Genomic DNA, 25,633 nt, shown 5'->3' with positions numbered 1-25,633 from the left:
AGGCAAACTTGGTTTTCAGATCAATAAAACAGAGCCATATTCGCACTAAATGTTCCAAGGCCATTACATCCTCTCATTTTAAAAACATAAGCGTAATCACCGTGGAGCTTTTAGTGCTAACATCGAGCAAGCCAGTTCCCCAAGCTATGTATGTCTATGGCTCTGCTCCACAGCAAGTCTTCCCGGGGAACGAACGCGGTTCAGTCTCAACCGGCTCCAGTGAGTCAAGCTGTAACTTAGAGAAAGGCTTGTTATGGTAGAGATGAGGGCTGACAGCAGCCAGATACCGTCAGAGCAGACAACACAAAGCCAGAGGGACGAGCGTCGCCAACAGGAAGTAGGTGACTCTGTAGAGGTGGAGGGGAGAGAACATCACCATGGCGATGGACAGGGGCAGAGGGAGGCAGGACGTCAAAGGCAGAAGTTTACTGAAAAGAGATAGAAGATAAAATCGTAGCTGAATTCTCCCGTTAACTACGGTAAGATAATAAAGTGATAACCAAGTGTGTGTTGGTGATGCTCCTACCTGTTGCTGAGTTTTAAAGTGTTACAGTTAATAAGCAGCATGTAGACAATGATTAGAGGCACAATGTGCGGCCAACAAGGATCAGGATCCAACTGGGTGGAGTACCTGCAAAAAAATAAATAAAAATCACAGCTTAGGTTAAAAACAGACAAACATTTCAACCACATGTACTCCCTAAATTCTGTATTATTGCACACATTTACCATGTAGTTATCAGGCGGGGCGTTCTGGTCCTCTGAAATGAGGCCAACACGGAAGTAACTTAGAGCTGCATTCTATCAAAAGGCCACCAGGGGGCGACCGTTTTGTTTTCAAAAGGACTTCCGTCTCTATACAATAAGCAGAATCCGTGTTTTTATTTTTCCCAGCATGCACCTGAAATTTTCAAGATGGCGCTGCCCAGATTCGAAACTATTGGCTTCCGAGCAGCAGTCCACAAACCAATGGGTGACGTCACGGCTGTTACGACCATTTCTTTTACACAGTCTATGGTAGTAATATAACATACAGGAGACATAATCGTACTAATACAGTATTTTGTATTGAATTGCAGCCATATCATGCAGATAATTTAAACAAAATGACCATGATGTAAACTTGAAATTAAAAAGGACAAAGCTCACAATTCTTCCAAATGTGTCATAAATCAGCAGTCAGGTGTCTATAAGAGCAGTGAAAGAGGTTTTCCTCATTGTAATCATTCCTCCTGTTCATACTGACTATTAAAAAGATCTCCTTCAAATGTGCTTTGAATGTAAATAATGGACAAAATCCACATTTAAAACTTGATGTGACGCTTCTATTCAGCTTCAGCAGTCTGAGTTAGTCATATAAACTGGATTTTTGACACATTTATTGTCTTTTTAGCATCAAATTCCCACTTTTTGTTTCCCAGTTGAGCTGTGATGGAAGTATAAAAAAGGGACTTGGCACTAAAAACACTGTGAAGTTGAAATATCGAAGAATTGATTTGATTCATTTGAACGGCTGGACCAAATTACGTCATTTTTTTTCCAAAAGCTCAGTTTTCCATGCACAGTTTAAGATCCACAATCTCTTGTTTTCTCAACCTCAGTTTTTGGGGAAAGAATAACATGCTTCTACAAATTGCTCTGGCACAGTCTGAATGTACCCTAAAGAGTTGTGTAATGAACCAAAAAACACCAAACATCTGCCAGCCCTTCATGCCTTGGCCTCTTCAGCGTACAGCGAGAAATCACAGCGTGCTCTCTCTCTGCTTCACCTCAGGTAGTGGAAACTGTAATTGAGCTGTTTAACAAATTAAGTACTTAAGCTGGAGATGCTACAGCTGTTCTCTACTTCTACATGTAGTTTATTTAGCGTTTTTCTTAATAAATATGTGGAATTAATTAGAATATTTATTGAATATGGGATATTAATAAACACACTTTCAGCAGGGCTCTCACATACTGACTCACTGTGGTTTTAATACTGTACCTCAGGTTGCGGATCCAGTGGATAAGTGAAGGTGCGCTGAGCATGACGGGCAGTGTGAGGACAGCTGACAAGCAGAGGTGGAGCTGCAGATCATCCCTCACCTCCTGCAGAGCGCACTCAGACAGCAAGGGGGCGCCATTACATTCCCTGGACTTGACTGATGTCTCGACGTCGACTTTGCCGTTCTCGGTTTCTTTGTGCTTCCGTGGAGCCTGAAAATAATAATGTGGAAATGTTTAATTATTATTGTTAAAAAGGGTAATTTAGAAATAATTAAAAGATTATTATCCTTTGCTCTGCATTCACATCAACTGGAACCACACACTGAGATGTTGGCTCCTCGGGGTGCTTTGCATGAGAGTCTTACCAGATTCAGCATGTGACTCAAAGATCTTTCTGTCATCTGTAGTCTGAGTACCTGAACATGCAACAGAGACAAAAACACAATAAGAGAACTGTTTAAAATTGCAATGTTTTAATGGATGAGACAGTTTCAGTGGATCTTCTAACACTATAAAAACACACAAATCTCTAATTGTAATTATTTTGAGTGATATTGCATTTAAGATATGATTTGAGTATAAGAGGGGGAATGACACAATTTACATTATATATTTACAATATACATTATTAGTTGTGTTTTAATCTGGTTTTTATTGTTTTTCTTGCTTCTCACTCATTGATTGCATGTTTTTATGTGTTTTCAAGTTTTATTCTTATGAATTTTGTTTCTGTGAAAGGTGCTTCTCATTGAAAAACATATTAAAATGATTACAATGTCATTTTTTTGTGGGGATCTGAGGTGTTTTCTTAAGTCTGTAGGGTATGATGTGTGGGCCAGGACTCCTCAATACTTCAATACTTAATTAAAATGTTATTTTAACTCAAAACAAACATTGTGCCTCCTGTGATTTGAAAATGACAGTAGACCATATTGTGATTTTGATAAAAGTTTGATTAACTGTTCAGTCCCACTGCAAATTAAACTCCCAACTATACTGTAGCTTTATTCTACCTATTGATAAGCTTGGCACAACACAAGACAAATAAAGTCAGTGGTAGTAGAGTAAAATGACGGAGAATGGCTTAAATTGTGCCAAATGTGCTGAGACTCACCCTGTACAGGTGAAGCATAAAGGCCACAGACAGCGACATCGCCCCGCAGGACACTCCGCCAAAAACAGCCAGAGACAGAGTGATGAGGACCTGGGTCCGCAGCTGCAAGGTGCCGCAGTCTCTAGAGACTGAAGGTCTGTAAATAACACAAAAAATATATAAATCAGCAGCCAGAAAATTATATTTAAAAAGGAGGTTATACATTTTTTACATTTAAACCTGCAGTAGCTCATTTTTAGGCCACTTGGGAGGCACAAGCTGTGACATTTGGTCTCCTTTTAAACAAACAGCTGCTTAATTCCACATTCAGCAGTTAATGAGCAACATTAACGCTCATTTAGAGTCGTGTTTCTGTCAATCTGGTGAATTTAAGTCCAATATTCACTCTCTTTTAACTATTATTGCTCTCTAAAAACTCTTAAAAAAGAGAAATATCTGACTCTTTAGTTGCTTTGTTCACCAGCTATTCGACAACTGGCTGTCATTTGATGCTAAGCAGGTAATTAACAAAATGCCTTTCATATGTCCATTGCTATAGCTGCTTTAAACGTACCAATAGATCATATAATAATTCTAGTTTCAAACCTCACCCCTCTTTATAGAAACTTTACCTGTGTAGTGTAGCTAATACTAATGAAACGAGGCGTATGATGAGACGGAGGATTGCGCTGCCCCAATATGCCACGGCTGCCCCGAAGAGGTAGAGGAGAGGGGACATGAGGCGAGGCCACTCTTCGACGGGGACTTCACCCTCATGAAACGTTGCATCGGGGAAAGTTGGAGGGAGAGCATCCACAGGAGGGAGGTAAAGAAATGACCAGACCTCTTTAAACCAGCTACAACTGGAGGGAGAGAGAAGAAGAAGAAGAAAAAGCAGTTTGAGAACATTTGTGTATTAGTCAGAAGATTTTGGGGATATGAATGAAAGCTCCTTTTTCAAATGTTTAGTAAGTATAAATTGAGTTGAAATCACTTGTAACCTACCTGAGTGAAATGTGCAGGGTGAAAACAAGCAGGTTGACTTTATGAGGCTGCAGGCCTTTTCCAACCACCTGGCCCATGGCTGCAGCTCTGCCAGACTTCCTGATGGAGGACAGCTGCCCCCCGCAGGCCAGGAGGAGAGTTACAGCTGTGTACACCGGCACCATGGGACCACAGAACCTCAGTATCTGCCAGATATGAGAGAGCAGATATGTTTCACTACAGAGACGAGATGGTTTGACATGATTGAGCTGCTATGATTAACCCTCCTGTTGTCCTCGAGTCAAGGAAGGAAGGGAGGAAGAAGGAAGGAAAGGAGGGAGGAAGGGAGGAAGAAGGAAGGAAGGAAGGAAGGAAGGAAGGACAGGGGAAAGAAGGAAGAAAGGAGGGAGGGAGAAAGGAAAAGATGAAGGAAGGAAAGAAGGAGGAAGGTACGGGGGAGGAAAGAAAGAGTGAAGGAGGGAGGGAGGGAGGGAGGGAGGAAGGAAAGAAGGAAGGAAGGACGGAAAGGAGGGAGGAAGGAAGGAAGGAAGGAATGAAGGAAAAAAGGACAGAGGAAAGAAGGAAGGGAGGAAGGTAGGGGAGAGGGATGGAGGAAAGAGAGGAAGGAAAGAAAGAGAGAAGGACGGAAGGAAGGAAGGAAGGAAGGAAGAGTCAAAACAGACGGGGTCAATTTGACCCGGGAGGACGACAGGAGGGTTAAAAATGTCTCAGTGATATTCAGGACATGAGGATATTCTGATCACACCCAAAGAAAAAAAAAAGAGAATAAAGTTGTTTTACCTGTCCAAGCACCCTGGGTAATGAAGTCCTGACTGACACCTGAGATTAAAATCAGAGTAAACATGTCATTATTTATTATATCATGTCCTTTTTGATGTTTAAAAAGGACCAGTATGTAAGATTTAACAGCATCCAGCAGAATTGACTTGGCAGAAATTAAATATAATACTCATGAGTAGGTTTTCATTAGTGTAAAAACACCTGAAAATAAGAAATATTGGAGTTTTTATTATCTTAGAATGAGCCTTGATATCTATATGGGAAGCAGGTCCATGTTTCTATAGTAACCCAGAAAGGACAAACCAAACACTGGATCTAAAGAGGGACTTTTGGGTTTTTAACAGTCCTACAATGAAGTCCTTTTGAAGGGGAAGGTGAAGGGAGGCGTATTCATTTATTTACAATCTCCAACCTCACCACTAGATGCTGCTAAAAATCCTACACACTGGTCCTTTAAAAACACGTCTGTCATTATAAAATCATCATCAGGATTTGGAGGAAAACGAGGCTGCAGTTCTTTCCTGACACGGAGGAGGAGCGTAGTACCTTATACTGGCAGTTGGGGGCAGTGTGGAGCTGGAGGAGGACGCCTGAGGTGTTGTCTGGACGACTTGTGTGGAGCATCCCTGAGATCTCGGTCACTGATGGCACACTGGTGGAAAGAGTGAGAGAATATGATGCGTTAATCTGATGTTAAAAAAAAAAAAAAAAAAGGTGGAAACAACATAGTGGAGACTTTGACAATAATGGCGCTTTTCCACTACACAGTTCCAGCACTACTCGACTCGACACGGTTCCAGGAACGACCTTTTCCATTACAAAAAGGTACCTACTCAACGTGGGCCGGGCCGTCATAGCAACGGCTTCGCGAAACTGCCGTGACTTCGTTTTATACGCGACACAAACACATAAACAATGGAGGACATGGAGGCGATGGTGTATTTGCTGCTGTATGTGGCTTTCTGTCACACACAAAGCAACAAAATTGAGCCGTATGGTATTTAAAATGCCGGGTTTGATTCTTGTGTGGGAGGGCTCATGAGTCTTCCAGCGACAACTCTTCTGACCAATCAGAGGCTGGCAGTCTGTTGACATCACATTTAGTATCGGCTCGGCTCGCTTGGAACCTCAGCAGAGCAGGTACTAAAAAAGTAGCAGGTACCAGGTACTATCACTAGTGGAAACACAAAAAAAAGTTGAGCCGAGTCGAGTCGAGCTTGAACTGTGTAGTGGAAAGGCGCCATAACTCACCTCGCTGTGGTTAAAGAGTCCTCCCGAAACCACGGGACCTTTATCCTGTACACGTTGGATAATCTATCTGTAGACAGACAATCACTGATCATTATTAAATGTTTAGCTTGTTTACATTTGTCCACATTACAGGAGGAAAACTTACCTTTATTCACTTTACACTGGCTGGCAACAGTGATTCTGAAAGCCTGATAGACCTGAAGACACAGAAGTGTTTAATGAAGTTTAATGATAGAGTTTTAACAGACAGAGATGATGATGGCAGCACAAAATTAAAATAATGAAACATACCTGGTGAAAATGCTGCAGCACGATGGTGTGAAGAAGACCGGAGGAGTTGACTGTGATATCGCTGGCGGTCAAACCTAGAAATAGATATAAATAAATATTGAGTTTGAACATGCTTCTTTTCATTTGGGGGGTTTTAGAGTTAAAAGTAAGGCTGCAGCTATGAAAACGTTATGATCTATTTGGATTAGTTAATATATAAAATCTATATAAAATGTCCATGTTGATTCTCAAAGTTCAAGGTGACGTTCTTAAATGATTTGTTTCAGCCAAAAAACAGTAACAGAAAATATTCATTCTAATTGTATTATGTTCATTTAAGAGACTGAAACCAGAGACTTTTGACTTTTCCTCCTTAAAAAAAAATACAAAATATGAGTATTTGATCATCAAAATAGCTGATAATAAGACTATTTGATGCAGCCCTAATTAACAGGAAGGCAACTTACCGAAGGAGAGGACATGCGGTACTGGGAGAGACAGAGTTTGTGATTCTTCTCTCTGCCACTCGCACTCTACTGTGAACTGTGAGATAAACAAACAAACACTTATCGTAAGAAATTAAGTAACAGCTAACTTTGCTTGTTTGGAAGAAGTGATGAAGTCTTGATTACCTGTTTGCCGTTAAGGTTGGAGGCCGAAACAACCAGATGAGTAACTGAAGACAAATCACTGAGACTCAGAATCAGGACCTGAGGAGAAATAAAGAGAGAGAGTTCAGAGAAACCAGCAGCAGCTCAGACTGGACTGGACTCTCTTTAGATCAGAGGTGTCAAACTCATTTTCATTCAACGGCCACATACAGACCATTTTGATCTCATGTGGGCCGGATCATTAAAAAGATGGAAGGAAAGAAGGAAGGAAGGAAGGAAGGAAGGAAGGAAGGAAAGAAGGAAAAACAGAGGGAAGAAAGGAAGGAAGGATAGATGGAAGGAAGGAAGGAACAAAGAAAGGAAAAAGGAAGGTAGGGAGTAAGGACAGATGGAAGGAAGAAAGAAACGAAGGAACGAAGAAAAGGAAAAAAGGAAGGTAGGAAGGACAGATGGAAGGAAGGACAGATGAAAGAAAGGGAGTAAGGACAGATGGAAGGAAGAAAGAAACAAAGGAACGAAGAAAGGAAAAAAAGGAAGATAAGGAGTACAGATGGAAGGAAGGAAAAGAACACAGGAAGGAAAAGGGCCGGATAGCACCCCTCGGCGGGCCTGTTCTGACCCACGGGCCACATGTTTGACACCCCTGCTTTAGATGATAAATCACCTTGTATGGAGGCAGAAGCTCCGTCTCCATGGACAGATCCACTGCTCGCACACTGGAAGAAAAACAAGACTTTCTGTGTATAAAAATGAAACCAACATGTTGATAAAGAATAAAAGGAGGTGTTCATCATCTTCCTACCATGAAGAGCCGTTCCTCTGCACGCAGCCGTACACCCAGCTGCTCATCTCCTGTTAGACAATAATACATTAAAATCTACTTTTTCTTTTAAGCTTGTTTTTTTGGGGTGGTGAAGATATTACAAAGTTGACAGATAAGACATCACATATTCCAGGAGTACACGAGGGATCCTAGCTATTAGAGAAACTAGGACACATGCTGGAAAAAACTGACCATAAATTAGTTTTTATATATATTTAAACTCAGTATTAAAGGTCCCAGTAATAATTTAAAAATACAAGCAGGGGCTCAAGGTTGTGTAATAGATCTATACACAATAATAAATGCACACTGACTAACTGAGGCACTTCCTTTACTTCATTTAAGTCCAATATTTTTTATAATAGTTTCTGACCAGATGAACTATTGTGATTTCTGCTTTACTTACAGAGTGACTGTTGCACTTCAATCCTCACTACTAGGAGAGTGCCGTACTGTATTGTTCACAATTATGTTGGTATAATTTTGAATATATATTATAATAAGTCAAACCATTTCACACAGCAACAACACGCATGTCTGACAGTAAAAGTAAGATTGCTATTGACTCCACGGTGAAGGAGTTAATACCAAAAAGTAGGCTTTACACGATCAGGATTTTTGGGGCTGATCACCGATCAGTGAGTTTAAATAAACCGATCACCGATCCGATCACGTCTTCTTTGTCCATGCTCCGTTTCTTAAACTCGGCATGCTCCTCCTCGTGTTCCCTATCCAGGTACATTTGTGGTGTTGAAACATTTTGCAGATGCTTCCCCACGAGGTTCTTTAGTGTTGCTCAGATTGTTAAATAGCTTGTGTTTTATCTGTCTGCCCACAACACCCACATGTTTGTTTGAATCCGACAGCTAATGATTCAAGATTCAAAAAACTTTATTGTCCGTAACATCGAGACAGGGCTCAAAACTAACTGTTGGATTCAGACAAATATGTCGGTGGTGTGGAACTTCTTCAGAGTAAATGAGACACAAAAAAACACAGGCCATCTGCAAAAAGTTTCAACATGACGACATTGATCAGATCGGCGAATTAAGACATTACAGCCGATCTCACTAATTGCATAAAATGCTAAATATCGGCCGATCCGATATAGCTGATCAGGTCGGAGTAAAGCCTACCAAAAAGAGGAGCGACTTCAGTTACGTGGAGGTGGTTTGGTTACAAAACATCAGATGTACAACAAACCACAGTAATATGTAAGAAATGCAAGAGGACTGTGACAACAAAAGGTGACAATACAACAAACTTATTTCACCACTTCAAGCAGAATCACCCGGCTGAGTACGAGGAGAGCCAAAAATCTCCGTCTACCCTCAAATAAAGTTATTATTATAAAAGCCATATCGCCCACTCCTACTCACCACCTTGTTCAACACAATATTTAAAGTCCAAACATATAAACGGAGCTTTGGATAAACCCACAGACTCACCATGTTGTTGCTCCTGCAGTAGAAATGACTGTAAGCTTTCCTCCGACTCGACAGTGCAAACACAAAGTATTTGACTTGTCCTTCCTGCAGACAGAGAGAGTGAAACACTGAGCACTTAGAGCTACAGACAACTGAGCTTTCATCATTATAAGTAAAGTAACATATGTCTGTACTGGAGCTTTGTTCTCTTAGATCAGGGGTGTCAAACTCATCTTCATCCAAGGGCCACATACAGCCCAATATTATCTTATGTGGGCCGGAAGGAAGGAAGGAAGGAAGGAAGGAAGGAAGGAAGGAAAGGAGGATTGAAGGAAGGAAGGGAGGATTGAAGGAAGAGGAGAGAAGACAGTAAGGAAAGATGAAAGGAAGGGAGGAAGGAAGGACAGATTGAAGGAAGAGGAGAGAAGACAGTAAGGAAAGATGAAAGGAAGGGAGGAGGGAAGGAAGGAAGGAAGGAAGGACAGATTGAAAGAAGAGGAGAGAAGACAGTAAGGAAAGATGAAAGGAAGGGAGGAAGGACAGATGGAAGGAAGGAAGAGTAGATAGGATGAAAAGATGGAAGGAAGGAAGGGAGGATCGAAGGAAGAGGAGAGAAGACAGTAAGGAAAGATGAAAGAAATAAAAGAAGGAAGGAAGGAAAGATTGAAGGGAGGAAGGACAGATGGAAGTAAGGAAGGAAGGAAAGACAGATGGAAGGAAGGAAGAGAGGATCGAAGGAAGGATGGATGGAAGGATGGAAGGAAGAGAAGAGAAGACAGTAAGGATAGATGAAAGGAAGGAAGGACAGATGGAAGTAAGGAAGGAAGGAAAGACAGGAAGGAACGAAAGAAAGGAAGGAAGGGTGGACGGAAAGATGGAAGGAAAATACAGGAAGGAAAGTGGGCCGGATTGGGCTCCTTGGCGGGCCGGTTCTGGCCCGCAGGCCGCATGTTTGACACCCCTGTCTTAGATGATTATTAAAATAACTACGACACTTACAACTGGATAAAAAGGGCTTCAGTAAGGCCATGAATACAAAAAGTAGAGAGCTGAAAATCTTAAGTGCAGTCCTTAAATATTAATCAGTATTCTTGTTGACTGTAAATAAGGAGTTTCTTTATGATGTCAGTGTAAAGTATGGTACCTTCGGTGTTGTATAAGCCAGACGCAGTGTGTTTACTTCACTCCACGCTTCAGGAAAATCTGGAAAATTACAAAAAAGGGTGAAAACCATAAATTAGTGTTATTTTAAAATAGTATCACTCCATCACAATTTAAAGGATAATTACAGTTTTTTTACAACCTGGACCTTATTTCTAGCATAAAGTACGATAATTTACTCACCCAGACAACTTTGGTGTCATTTGGAGTCGTTCGGACGAAATTAGCTCCAGTGTTGCGCCGCGTATATCTGTATAATGCAACTACACGGGGCACCGAAGCGCAGCCTCTATATGACACATTATCTGCCGCCAAACTATTTCATTTCACCAATATTTAGTTATGATACGTTAGTGCTATTCCCCTCCGAGCCCGTGGTGGCATGTTATCAACATCCAGGGTCTGCAGGTTGACCTACTAACCTCTGATCTGGATGATCGGTTTATCATTGATCCAGATCAGAGGTTAGTAGGTCAACTTACAGATGATGATAATATGCCACTGCGGGCTCGGAGGGGAATAGCATTAACGTATCATAACTAAATATTGGTGAAATTAACTAGTTTCGAGGCAGATGATGCGTTATATAGAGGCTGCGCTTCAGTGCCCCGTGTACTCTCATTATACGGCTCCAAATGACACCAAAGTTGTCTGGGTGAGTAAATGGTCGTATTTTATGCTGGAAATAAGGTCCAGGTTGTAAAAGACGGTAATTATCCTTTAAGTCATTTTGATTCATAATGCTAAAAAAAAGTGGAGAACACAATCAAGAACTCAATTAAGACAGAAATACAAAGCAGATATAAAAAGGTATGACTTGCTGATATATGATAAAAAAAACAAAAAACATGTGGATCGGACAGGACACTAACCTAGGATGGAGATGGAAGTGTCTTGAGTTTCTTCCAGCATCCTGACAGGGTGTCTGATGAAGTGATGGTTCAGAACAGTCATTTTCTTCTCTGGGTCGTCTGTGAACTAAAATAAAAGCACACTGATAAGTTTGGAAACAGATGACATGCTTAAAATAATTGCAATATTTCACAGGGTGAACTCAACTCTCACTCATCTCAGGATGGATAACATTATATAACATCTTTTACACATTATCAGATTTAATAAGGCTGTATCGCTGTTTGTTGTTCTGACCTGTCTCGTTTCAGGATCAATGAGGTCGAAGAAAGCTCGGACAGAAGCGAGAACAAGCTCTTTGCACCTGGAACACAAAAGACAAACACACTTTTTTTCTCTCATCTGCATAAATATTTAAATATAGTCCTTTACAAACAGTTAAAAATAGACCAAAATAGAAAGCTATGTTATTTTTTTACCAAACGATGGACAGATGGTCGGTGGACACCCATGTCCTTGGAACCGCAGTTGCCTTAGAAAAATACAAGAGGACATTAAAATATAAAGATAAGATATTCCTTTATTAGTCCTATGATGGGGAGATTTACAGTGTTACAGCTGCAAAGTGGATAGTAAAAATAGAACAAGCATCAATAAAAAAAAAGAATAAAGAAGAATAAATAATAAATAGACAAGCATAAAAACAACTTATACTTACTTTTGATTACTTTTACTACTCACTGCTTATACATTATGCTTCTTTATTTACTTCTTTACTTGATTAAAGTGACACTAATTTTTCCTCTGTGCCTAAAATTTAAAACTTAAAATTACTTCCTGTTTCCAGCAGAAAGAGGAAAGAGTAGAGCTTGTAGAAACAGGCTCAGGTATTTAAAGCTGCAGTTGGTAAATCTTATAAAAGTAACTATTTGTCATATTTGCTTAGACTGTCACTATGTAAAGACAGCATTACATGAAACTAATCCACCACGACTGGACAAAAAGAACCAATAAGAGCCAGGATTGTGTCTGATGGAGTGTCTGACAGCTGTCGATCACTGCTCACGCACACATGACCATCCCCCTTGCTCCTCACAGGCCCCTCCCCCTTCCTCCTCAGCTCGGTCAAGCTCATATCTCTGAGTTTCTAGGTAAGGTATAGCCATGTGAAAGTCACTGTAAAGCGTTTTATATCTAGCTGTGTGGATAGTAAAAATAGAACGAGCATCAACAAAAAAAATAATAAAGAAGAATAAATAATAAATACACAAGCATAAAAACAACTTATACTTACTCTGGATTACTTTTACTACTCACTGCTTATAAATTATGTTTCTTTATTTACTTCTTTACTTGCTTAAAGCTCTGTGCTATTAAATTATATGCACGTGACGCAGGGGTTTTCTACATGGGCGTTTATAGGAAACAAACATTGTGATTATTTAAAAAACTGAACAAATAAATGACTTCCTGTTTCTGGCAGAAAGAGGAAAAAGTAGAGCTTGTAGAAAAAGGCTCAGTTCTTTAACTTAAAAGTGACACTTACCACCAGTGACAACTTATTGGGGTCTTCTGGGGGACAAGGTAGGGATGTCAGACCGGAGCGGACCTGGTAGTCACGGTAACCACCACCGACTGACAGGACTGTAACATTCCTGAGCTTTTTCGCCTGGCTCACCCACTTCTGTCGCACAGCAGAGTAGAAATCTACACAGAGCAGAATAAATAGCATACAAATTCTGCTTTTAATCCATTTTGAGAGAATATATTAGAGGGTTATGGCAAAAATGTCTAAGTGGTGTAACCATAAAAACTTTGTACCAAATGATTCAACTCAATAAACTTCTCAATAAAACACCATATCAACTAGTTTGGCATGATCTTACATTATAACTTTTTATATTAAATAAAGGTAAGGGAATACAATTGTTCTAAATATTACATTTAATCTGGGTAACCATGGAGATCAGGAAACATGTACAGTAATTATTAGTATTAGTCCACTTAAACTGTAGGTGATAAAATATGTAATATTTATCATTCTTTTGTGGTTACTTCTTTATTTCTTTCTTTCTTTCTTTCCTCCTACTTCTTGTTCCTTCTCTTTTTCCTCTCCTTTCTTTCTTCCTTTCTTTCTCTTCCTACTCATTCTTTCTTTCTTTCTTTCTTTCTTTCTTTCTAGGTAGATAACATACTTAATATATATCATTCTTTTGTGGTTATTTCTTTCTTTCCTCCTACTTCTTGTTCCTTCTCTTCTTCCTCTCCTTTCTTTCTTTATTTCTTTCTTTCTCTTCCTACTCTTTCTTTCATTCTTTCTTTTTTCCCCCTACTTCTTGTTCTTTCTCTAGGTGGATAAAATACTTAATGTTTATCATTCTTTTGTGGTTACACCATTTGACATTTTCAGGAGCATTCAGTCTTACTTTTGGTACAAATGTCATTTCAAATGATATAAAAACAACATTTTAGATATATTTTAATTTCTCATCTTAACAACCCTTATTTGTTCCTGACCCATATATATTTTTAATGACTCTTGTTGGCCTGTAAAGACTTACTAAACTGTGGCACCGACCTTATTACTTATACTTAAAAGGGGTGTGGATTACAAAACAAAATTAAAGGGAACTCTGATTGAGCGTTCAGGTATTTTTTGTATTTTAATGTAAATGTTCGGCGTCAGTTAGAGCTCCATTCAGTACGTAAGCAGGTTTGTCCTGATTGAACGGAGTAGTTCCTTGTTTCTGGTTGAAAGTATGCTCGTTATCAGTGAGGTCAGCAGGCGTCGGCTTGGAATGAGGATTGAGAAACCTGCTCTCTGTTGACTGTTGAGTTTTTCTTTAACCTTTGTGTCGTACTCCTGGGATAAACTGACCTTGACTGTTCTGACTGTTCTTTTTTTCCTTCCTCCCTCCCTCCTACCTTCCTTCCTTCCTTCTTTCTTTCTTTCCTCCCTCTTACCTTCCTTCTTTCTTTCCTCCCTTCTTTCCTCCTCCCTCTTTTCCTTGCTTTCTTCTTCCTCCTCCTCCCTTCCTCCTTTCCTTTCTTCTTCCTCCCTTCCTTCCTTCTTTCCTCCCTCCCTCCTACCTTCCTTCCTACCTTCTTTCCTCCGTCCTTCCTTCCTACCTTCTTTCCTTCCTCCCTCCCTCCTACCTTCCTTCTCTTCTTTCCTCCCTCCCTCCCTCCCTCCTACCTTCCTTCTTCCTTCTTCCCTCTCTCCCTCCTTCCTATCTTCCTTCTTTCCTCCCCCTACCTTCCTTCCTTCCCTTATCCCTCCCTCCTTTCCTTCCTTCTTCCTCCTTTCTTTCCTTCCTTCCTTTCCTTCCTTGCCTTCCTTTCTTCCTTCCTTGACTCAAGGACAACAGGAGGGTTAAATCAGACACCGACAGTATCGATATAATGTTCCCGAGCGGTTCTTACCCAGCAGGTAGGGGTCCAGGGCCAGCACGGGAGCCAGGTGAGGGGAGGCCTGCGTGATGATGAGGCTGACCAGGTTTGTGTTGAAGCGGGGTAACGTGTACAGCGCCCGAGCCACCACTCCTCCCATGGAGTGACCCACCAGCACCACACTCTGAGGGGGGGCCTTCAAGTGCTAGCAAGACAAGAAAATACAGAAAACAGTCAAAATCATAATGCTGCATTCAATATCAGAGTCATTTAGTGGGAAAATCCAACTGTTCTGAAATCTGACTCAGCGCTTCATAATACAGAAGTGTAAATGTAGTAAATAGGGAAACCTCATATCAGCCAAAGTCTGTCATTCATGGTGATATGACCCAAATTTAATAAATATATTGATTGCTGATTTATATTGTCAGTGCACAGTGTTTTAACCCTCACTGAGCAAACTATGATAACATGCATAATGATGTAAACAAAAACCTGTGAACATGGGAATCTTTACGGGAACACAAGATAATCCATTTATTATGTTACGGTCAGGTTATATACAGTCAATTAACAAATTATTCACACCCACTTCACACTTTTTGCACACTTTATTGTGCTGTAGATTTCGTTTTAAATTGATAAAATTTCCATTAACTTTACACTAGAACCTAGAATAACAAAGTAAAAACATGTTTTTATAATCAAAAACAGAAATCTTCAAATCATGTAAGTATTCAGACTCTTAATTCAGTACTGGGTAGAAGACCCTTTGGCAGCAATTAAAGCTCTGAATGGGAATCTTCAGCTCTCTCCACAGGTGTTGTAGGGGATTTAAGTGTGGACTCAAGCCACTCCAGTGCTGTCTTGAGTATATGCTTATCATTTTATCCATTAAATCAAATCTACACTACAATAAAGTGTCCATAAGAGGTCTCAAGTCTTTCTATATCCACTGCATGTACCAAAAAAGTAGCATTAGAAAAAAATACACATTTTTATATAGACATGTTTCTCCTTTTTGATGTCACACTTTCTGTTAGTCATCATGATTTTAGAAGGACTGCTCCTTTTAATAATTATATTTCTCTGCAGTTGTTTTTTTTAACTGGTGCACCTGCACCTCAAACGATCAGACCTCCCTGTAGCTCTCGCTTTAGTTGTCTCATGCTGCTTTTAAAGTTCACGTCAAAGAAAACTTCGAGCCAGAAAAGGCTGCTGGCATTCAAACTGACTATAAACACCTCTGTAGCTGTTTATAACTGCATATATTACAGGTTAAATCCACTTTATCGTGTTGATTAAATATTTAACTGTGGACTATTTAATGCTAGCTGTATTTTCTGATCCTGTTGGCTGCTTGTTATGTTTGCAATTGAGGTATCTGACATTGTGTTATTGTGGCAATGACAAACCTCTTTACTATTATGAGACGCTCTCTAATCCGAAGCACTTACAACATGCCTTGAGGTTAAATGTGGAAGGTGATAGAAAGCGATACGAGTGTGATATGTATCCCACCACGCTGAAATATTACTCCACTGGCCAACATCTGTCACACAGTGCAAGATAAGTAACACAGTCTTGACGAGCGGATGATATTTGAGGCCTGACCTTGTACAGCTTCAGGATGGCTTTGATGCTCTCGTGCAGGAAGTGCGTCTGTCGGAGCAAGCTGCCTCCGTAAAGAGCCACCAGCTCCTCGTTGAAATCCACCGTGAACACGTTGAAGTGGAGACCTCCCTCCATGTTTTCAGCCTTCCGTAAGGCCACAGAGCCCAGCGAGCGAGCTTCAGGAAGACAATTAGACAGGTGTTGTTTGTATAGAGAAGTAAAAAAAGGTGATTTAGATACAGATGAGTGAATTAGAGGCAACTGCAATAGTCAAAGCTGCTTTTAAATATTTGGAAAAGACACATTTAGTTATCATACAGGTGCTGGAGGAAGAGCATTTTACAGTTGAATTAGTCCTAAACCATTAACCACCAGCTGTAATTCTGCTCTGCTAGAATAATTCATGCTGCTTTTATGTGCAAATTATTATTTTAATTCTTGAATTATTGATAAGAGTCAACGCCTATTGTGCTTCTTCAGATCCTCAGGGCAGCTTTTCATGACCTAAAAAAAAGAAAAACTCTCAGTTTACACCTCAAAAAATCTCATTAAATTTAAATGAAGTCTACTATCTTCCTGTGTGGAGGACGCCTGAAACACTCAAACACTTCATACGTCTCTTATTGGAGCTGTTATAAAGTGTGAAGTTGTTAAGATTATCAAACAGCAGCTGTGGTTAAAAATACATCGGCTTAAAGAAGTGTTAAAGAACGGAGAGTGTGGACCGCTGTCATTACAAACAACAGACGGTGTTACTGTTAAAAAAAAAGAAAAAAGGTGTTTGTTTTTTTACATGAATAAAAGCGAGGGTGTTATCCTCCCACACACACACACACACACACACACACACACACACACACACACACATACGGATGGATCTCTATCACAGGATTTTGTCCCAGGTTCGATTACTCAAGATAGTTTTATTTCTGACTCCAAAATAAACACTGCTCATCATTAATTTAAATTTAGGCTACTTAATCATGTAAGACTCAAAAGCTTTTTTTATTTAATAGGCTGCTGCTGCTCAACAAATACCATTACAAGACCAAAACCAACTGTCTAAATTAGGGGTGTCAATCATACTGCCTGCAGGCCAGAGCTGGTTCACTGGATTTAACTTTGCAAAGTGTGAAAATTGCAGAAAACTAACTCCAATTTTTCAATAAAATGTGCTGCTATTCTTCCTTATTTTCACAGTAAAGGCTTCTGATCGTCCAACTTGAGATAATTAACCAGATTATCCATTAACCAGATAACTGGCTCAGCAAAGTTCTCCTGAGCAGGTTTGGACACTTTTTATCAGTATTTCTTACCAGGGTTAGCCTAGATTGTATTATATATGGTATTATGCAATGGTTTTACTGTTGCGGCCCCCTTGAGATCATATCGGCCTGTAAATGTTTAAAACCAGGTTGAAAAAAAAAAAAAGAAAAAAAAAAGTCCAGTAATTTTCCAGGCACTTTAGTTTATATCCAACAAAAAGGAGGTCAATTTTATTTATTTATAGTCTATTGAATTTTAATGATACATTTGACCTCAGTGGGGGTTTTTACAGTCTGTCCAGGATAGACGTCTATTCTGTGCACACAAACCTTTCTAGGAAACTCATCAAGGACTATTTTCAGCTGCGGATTAATCCATACATGGTGCTCAAGTGAGTATCTCTGGCAAGCAGGGCGTTGTTTGTGTGTCTGCGTGTGTGTGTGTGTGTGTGTGTGTGTGTGTGTGTGAGACTCAAAATAAACTACAGTGTGCGTTCATGGTAATGAAGCAACATGTCACCAAGTGCAGCGTTGTGGTTCATGATATGTGTTTTTAATAGATTTGGGTAAAGATGGAGCTTTATGGCAAAGAGGAATAAGGGATATCAGGCAAACTGTCGATAGTACAGTTGCAACAATTTGTAATTTTACCTGTTAGTTTATTATTCAATTAATCTGCTACTATTTAAAGACTTTCTTTAAAGTCTGTGTAAAGTAAGAATAAATGTGTTCCGAGTTTGACATACCACAGAAAAGTGTGTTGTTAACCACTCTGCCAAATTTGAATGATTAAAAAAAAAAAATCGGCAAATATATGAAATTAGGCTTCAAAGTTGTGTAAAAATCAGCCTTTTTCTCTGCTACCAAACACTGTGGGCGTGGCTGCCGAGTTCGCTGAAACCCCGCCTCCTACCAAGTGTCATCTGTCAATCAAAGTCACCACCTCTACACGAAACTTATGGACGCTACGTCTGAGAGCTTTCTGCTGCTAACTCAGCGGCTAGCTCGGTGGCTAACTCAGCTAACTGGCTAACTGTAGACTGTAGTAGTAGTGTGCGCTGAATGTATTTATACCTCTATAGCAGCAGGGGCTGGTTTACGCTAACACGGCAGTCCGCTAAATCCTGAACACAGAAATCTTGAAACACAGTTTGTGAAGCCTAGCTCCACAATTCAAATCTAAATGGTTGAAATGCTTTCTACACCTTTTTTAGAAATACATTTATGACCTCGTTAATGTATTCAGAAGAAAAAGTCTGATTTCACTTTACACAATCTTTAATTAAAAAAACTCCAAATTGTCTGGTTTCTATGGTAATAAACTGAGTATGTTTCAATTGTGGACATTTGAGGACGTCGACTTGAGTTCTGGGAAACATTAAATCAACATTTTTCACCATTGGCTGGTTTTCAAATTTAAAATATTAACCCTTCATTTATTTCGTGCACCTACCTTGTTTATAGCTGCCTGCATTTCCAGGCAGGAAGAGCACAGGGGCACCGGTGAGTTTAAGGGAACGGGTTTCCTGGGCGTACAGACCCTCTCCGTACAGGTAGAGCCCGTACGCTGGGTACAGTCTGGCCACGCGGCGAGGCAAGGCGACCCGCTGCATACACACACACACACACACACACACACACACACACACACACACACACACACACACACACACACACACACACACACACACACACACACACAGGGATTAGGCAGTGTACTGAACAGATTCACAGATTCAGTTTTAAACGGTTCAATTATCTTTTGCTACGCCTGAAAACATTTCACATAACAGACTCACTCTGCAGCTGCTCACTCTCCAACTCACACCTAAAATATTCTGATTTTATGTTAAAAATAATGATGATAATAATAATGAGAGGCTGAAAAGGTGGATAAGTAGGATGATACCAATATCTGATTATTTTAACTATCTATTTTTAGCTGACTATTTCATCTGTTTACATTACTTTTAGTTAAATAATCTCAACCACATTACTTTTAACTAACTATACATCACTGCAGCTTAACTATTGCAACTGTATGCATTTTTTAAACTATGTATTTCACTATTTATTACTTTTATCAAACTATTTAATCTTCTCTGCTCTCTAGCTAACTAGTTTAAATTTGCTTTTTTATTTTCCCTTTTGCACTATATGTAAAGCACTTTGAGTTGCCCTGTTGCCTTGCCTAGTTTTAATGCACTTTCATCTGTATGATATAATATAAAATGACTCAGATTGATGCAGCTTCTTACTGTTTATAGTACACTTCTAAAAGAGCAGCATCATACTTATCATTTAATCCTATTTGGCTGTTTATGTTTCCTTCTTGACAAGAATATGTGGATGTATTATTTCAATTATATCACAATTGAATTAGTTGAGCTATGAGGTAACAGTAGAAGTTCCCCTTGTTAGAAATCACTGGCCTGAAAAATCCCCAAACATTTTACATTCACTGGTTTTTAGCTGAGTGTAAGAGAGACTTTGAGCTTTCCTCTACAGCTCACAAAAGTGTATTCACTGTGTTAGGAGGAAACATTGATCCTTACAGGAACCTCCACTCCTTACCTTCCTTCCTTTCCTTTCCTTCCTCCCTTCCTTCTTTCCTTTCCTCCTTTCTTTCTTTCTTTCTTTCCTTCCTTCCTTCGTTCCTTCCTTCCTCCCTCCCCCCTACCTTCCTTCCTTCCTTTCCTTCATCCATCCTACCTACCTTTCTTCTTTTCCTTCTTTCCTTCCTTCTTTCCCTCCTTCCTTCCTCCCTGTCTCCTTTCCTTCCTTCTTCCTCACTTCCTTCCTTCTTCCTCCCTCCCTCCCTCCTACCTTCCTTCCTTCTTTCCCCCCACCTACCTTTCTTCCTTTCCTTCCTTTCCTTCCCCCCTTCCTTCCGTCCTCCCTGCCTCCTTTCCTTCCTTCTTCCTCCCTCCCTTCCTTCCTTCCTTCCTCCCTCCCTCCCTTCCTTCCTTCCTTGACTCGAGGAGGGTTAATGTTAGTAGAAAACCCTAAATAGTGACTATTTTCTGGTACAGATGACCTTTAATGAACACAAGTGATATCCATCTATTCACTATTAAAAGTCGTATATACACAGATGTATGATCACACTTAGGACTGAGGAATCATAATATTCCTGATTGAATGCCACTGACCTGACATTTATTATATTTTATTTCATTTTTTAATCTCTTATTCAAGAATACTGTTCAATTTTGAATTTCCCCCAATGGGATCAATAAAGTTTACTCTACTCTACTCTACCACTTCACTGTAAAGCAGATCAGAAAAAGACTTCAGCTACATTAGAATAACTCAAATCCCAGATCAATGGTATTTTACACTATTATATCAGCCTTATCTTTACATTTTTGTTCAGGAGATTGTATTGAATAACTAGATATTTTACTGATCTGCCCCGTTTAATCAGATCAATCTGATCAAGAGAGAGAGCTGCAAATGATACTTCAATTAACCCTCCTGTTGTCCTAGAGTCAAGGAAGGAAGAGAGGAAGAAGGAAGGAAGGAAGGAAGGAAGGACGGACGGACGGACAGAAGGGAAGGGGGAGGGAAGGAAGGAAGGGAGGAAGAAGGAAGGAAAGGCGGAGGGAATGAAGGAAGGAAGGAAGGAAAGGAGGGAGGGAGGAAGAAAGAAAGGAAAGGGGGAAGGAAGGAAGAAGGAAGGAAAGGAGGAAGCAAAGGAGGAAGAAAAGAAGGAAGGAAAGGAAGGAGGGAATGAAGGAAGGAGGGAAGGAAAGAAGGAAAGGAGGGAGGAGGGATGGAAGGAAGGAGGGAGGGAAGGAAAGAAGGAGTGAGGGCGAAGGAAGAAAGGAAGGAAGGAAGGAAGGAAAGGAGGGAGAGAAGAAGAAAAGAAAGGGGGAAGGAAGGACAGAAGTAAGGAAGATAGGGTCAATTTGACCCGGGAGGACGATACAAGGGTTAATCAGCAACTATTATAATTCATCGATGTGACAATTTCAGTTAAATTAAATCAAACATCTTCTGGATTCAGCTTCTCAACAGTGAAAATGTGTTTCTCTTCATATAAAGACAGTAAATTGAACAGACACTGTTAGTCAGACAAAACAAACACAGTGAAGATATAATTGTGGCTTCTGAGACATTATAAATCCCACATTTCATAGACTAAATGATTAATAGAGAAAATAATGGAAGATTAGCTGTTACAGGGAAATAATGTGTTAGTTTCAGCCCTACAAGAGAGAGCTGCTCCATTAACCACATAAACAAGATCTATGCTGCTCTTTTCATTCTTCTTCCTCTTTTCACCACAACAAATACACTCCTGTCTGAACTCAGGTTGGTATCCATACTGTTCATCGCCTCCAGCTGTGCCCCACTTCTGGACAGATGAACACATTAGTGAGCATGAAGAGCAGAAGAGGACGACCTACATTACATTACTAACATCTTCACTGGACTTTAGAGGGGATTAAATAATATACGTCTGTGTCTTACTAAGCTGACCTGCAGCGAGGATTCAGAGATCAGTAGAGGAGGAAGAAATATTCAGATCATTGTATGAATACAGCAATGTGAAAATACTTCAGAGGAAAAGTTCTGCATTAAAATTATATTTAAGTACATAAAAGTACTGCAGTATTATGAGTGATTTAGTATGCAGTATTACAGCAAAGTACAGAAGTATTATGAGTGATGTAGTATGCAGTATTACAGTAAAAGTACTGCAGTATTATGAGTGATGTAGTATGCAGTATTACAGTAAAAGTACTGCAGTATTATGAGTGATGTAGTATGCAGTATTACAGTAAAAGTACTGCAGTATTATGAGTGATGTAGTATGCAGTATTACAGTAAAAGTAATGCAGTATTATGAGTGATGTAGTATGCAGTATTATGAGTGATGTAGTATGTAGTATTACAGTAAAAGTAGTGATATATTATTATATATGACATCATTAGATTATTAATAGTGAAGCATCAGTGTTAGAGCAGCATGTTACTGTTGTAGCTGCTGGAGGTGGAGCTAGTTTATACTACTTTATATACAGTTAGCTAGTTTATACTACTTTATATACAGTTAGCTAGTTTATACTACTTTATATACAGTTAGCTAGTTTATACTACTTTATATACAGTTAGCTAGTTTATACTACTTTATACACAGTTAGCTAGTTTACACTACTTTATACACAGTTAGCTAGTTTATACTACTTTATATACAGTTAGCTAGTTTACTCTACTTTATATACAGTTAGCTAGTTTATACTACTTTATACACAGTTAGCTAGTTTACACTACTTTATACACAGTTAGCTAGTTTATACTACTTTATATACAGTTAGCTAGTTTATACTACTTTATACACAGTTAGCTAGTTTATATACAGTTAGCTAGTTTACACTACTTTATATACAGTTAGCTAGTTTATACTACTTTATATACAGTTAGCTAGTTTATACTACTTTATATACAGTTAGCTAGTTTACACTACTTTATATACAGTTAGCTAGTTTACACTACTTTATATACAGTTAGCTAGTTTACACTACTTTATATACAGTTAGCTAGTTTAGTCCAGTGGTTCCCAACCTAGGGGTGGGGCCCCTCCAAAGGGTGATCAGATAAATGTGAGGAGTGGTGAGATGATTAATGGGAGAGGAAAGAAGAAAAAAGGGTTAGGGTTAGTAAAGCTACTTTGCTCTACTGGGCGGGATCAGTGGGTGATTTATGGTTTTGTAATCTGGCTATTTTGGGCGATAATCTCAATCCTCAACAACACCTACACACACACACACACACTTCTACACCTCCACCTCTCTCCACACACACACACACACACACACACACACACACACACACACACTTCCACCTCCGCCTCTCCACACATACACACACACACACACACACTCCCACACCTCTCCACACACACACACACTTCCACCTCTCCACACACACACACACACAGGTGTAAAGTGTAATTCATAGAAACCCATTCAGTACATTAACACAGAGCCATGTGCACCTGACGTTGTACGTGCTCTTGCAGGTAGCAGTGTTATAGGAAATAGCCCAGTGTAGTGTAATGATGTAACTGAGCCGTGTAACGCGATGCTGCACGCTACAAAATGATTTATGGGTGTTTGTCTGTGTGTGAAAGGTGATAATTAGCTTGGATACTTACGCGGTACTCCGGGTATTCAAACATATAGGTCATACTGCATCTGTTCTCCTCGAAGCCAGTCAGCAACTCTCGCAGGCCGACAGCCAGCAGCCCCAGAGATAACCCGTAAAATATCACAGTGGCGAGTTTCATGGTTTCAACAGCGACTTATTTTTTTATTTTCTACAGCTGTGTAATCTCCATGTGTCCATTTTCTTATGTGTTAAACTCCTCTGGCAGCCTGTAGAGGAGGTAGGAAGAAGATAGACTGCTTGCTGCTGCTGCTGCTGCTGCTGCTCAACCCCACAACAGGAACCACTTACTATACAAACACGAGATGATTGACAGGCGGCTCGGCCAATCAGAGGAGAGGAGTTAAGGAGGCTGACCAATAGGAGAGAGAGGAGAGGAGAGAAAGACACTGTACTAGGAATAGCTAAATTAAGTTGTGCTAAATTTAATTTGTTATAAAGCTTTTTATGTAATTTGATTTTTTACTTATCTTTAAGGATTTCAGTCTATTTGTTTGTACATGTTTTTCATGCACATAGAATATTATGGTTTTTTAGTTTTTACTACAAAAATAGTTCAATTATCTTGTTAAAATCCTTCTTCCACCTGTAGAAACCTTTTATATAATCCCTTAAATGCCCTTTACTTTAAAGGACAAGCTCACAATTTTTCCCAACTCTGTGTTAACCCTTACATAGCCTACTGTCCAGGGTCTAATTTGACCATTTTTTACATTTGAATGAAGTAAATACACTAAATACTTCTTACTTTTAACCTAAAATTTGATGAAAACGTTCGAGTGCAGCTGATAGATATTATTTTTAGATTTTATTGAAAAATTAAAAGAAAATACTGATGCATTCTTCACATTTAATATAGTTATATAGATTTTTCTCCAGAAACTAGAAGTGTAAAAACTGAATAACAAACTCTCTCAGCTCTCTGAAAGCTTCATTAAGGATTAATCTCACGTAGTATCTGTGACTTATGACGTATTCATGAATGATTTGTTATGCAGGAATTAGGTGGAGACTAATTATGAGCTGTGAAGAGTCTGAATATGAACAGTATGTAAGGGTTAAAACAACAGTGTCCGTACAGCACTGTTCATGCTGCTTATTAAAATGTGCTTTCAATGTAAGGCAAAAACCTAATTTAACTTTTTAATTTGACTTAAAACAACAGTCATAAGAGCTATATTTTATCTACAATAACAGTACTTTAATACATTAATAGCACTTCTTCCACCGTTACAGTTACTAAACCACTAAACCTCCAGCCTTCAGAAAGTATTTCAAAGGTCACATGATTTATTGGATAAGCTCAGTTTCTCAAGTGTGTCTTTATATAACAGTCAGGGCCCCAAATTAACATTGAAATAGGTTTTTCTCACCATAATAATTCCTCCTGTTTATACTGGCCATTATTATATGTTGCCCTCCCCTCTAAGTTTGTACAAAAATGCATTTAAAAGTTGATGTGAAGCTTAATATTCAGCTTCAGCAGTCTGAGTTAGTCATATCATGTGGATATCTGACACATTTACAGTCTTTATAGCATCAAATCCCCTCTTAGTGTTTCCTCGTTGAGCTGTGGTGGAAGTATAGTAATAAAAACAGGGACTTTGGCTGCATGATTACATCAAGAACCTGTTTTAATGTTCTTTTGAGTATGTGAGTGTGTTTCTTTGCCTGTAATTTGTACACTTGTTTCTTTAAAATATTACAAGATCTATTTATTGTCATTTGTCTCTGAGTATTTAAACACTCAGAAAGAAATGAGATGTTGTTTCTCACTGGCTCCAGTCAGTGTCAGCAAAGTGCAGCTGTCAGTCTGTTTGAGATCATCTTTAATAGTAGAGTGAGTGTGTGTGTGTGTGGGTAGGAGGCACAGTCTGTTTACAAGCCTTACAGCTTGTGGGAAAAAGCTGTTCAGCATCCTTCTGGCTCTG

General features: G+C 39.4%; 1 protein-coding gene across 1 annotated transcript; it reads right to left on the bottom strand.

The window, feature by feature from the left end:
* Positions 1–206: 206 nt before the first annotated feature.
* On the bottom strand, positions 207–23,934 carry pgap1 (post-GPI attachment to proteins inositol deacylase 1). The gene is made up of 26 exons (XM_053328719.1): positions 23,692–23,934; positions 18,982–19,135; positions 16,264–16,439; positions 14,683–14,854; positions 12,806–12,966; positions 11,739–11,791; positions 11,557–11,623; positions 11,280–11,385; positions 10,391–10,449; positions 9,268–9,351; positions 7,799–7,848; positions 7,661–7,712; positions 7,018–7,095; positions 6,853–6,928; positions 6,407–6,480; positions 6,261–6,312; positions 6,116–6,182; positions 5,411–5,516; positions 4,865–4,903; positions 4,085–4,269; positions 3,712–3,942; positions 3,101–3,236; positions 2,352–2,402; positions 1,985–2,196; positions 527–631; positions 207–428 (listed from the first exon to the last, which is right to left on the bottom strand). The coding sequence occupies exons 1-26, from the start codon at positions 23,821–23,823 to the stop codon at positions 290–292; spliced, it is 2,817 nt and encodes a 938-aa protein (XP_053184694.1). The 5' UTR covers positions 23,824–23,934; the 3' UTR covers positions 207–289.
* Between the last annotated feature and the right edge of the window lie 1,699 nt (positions 23,935–25,633).

Source organism: Scomber japonicus, chromosome 11 (genome assembly GCF_027409825.1).
Source record: "Scomber japonicus isolate fScoJap1 chromosome 11, fScoJap1.pri, whole genome shotgun sequence".
Classification (NCBI taxonomy): domain Eukaryota; kingdom Metazoa; phylum Chordata; class Actinopteri; order Scombriformes; family Scombridae; genus Scomber; species Scomber japonicus.
The sequence above is the reverse complement of the archived record's forward strand: the minus strand, read 5'-3'. Positions and strand labels throughout refer to the sequence as shown.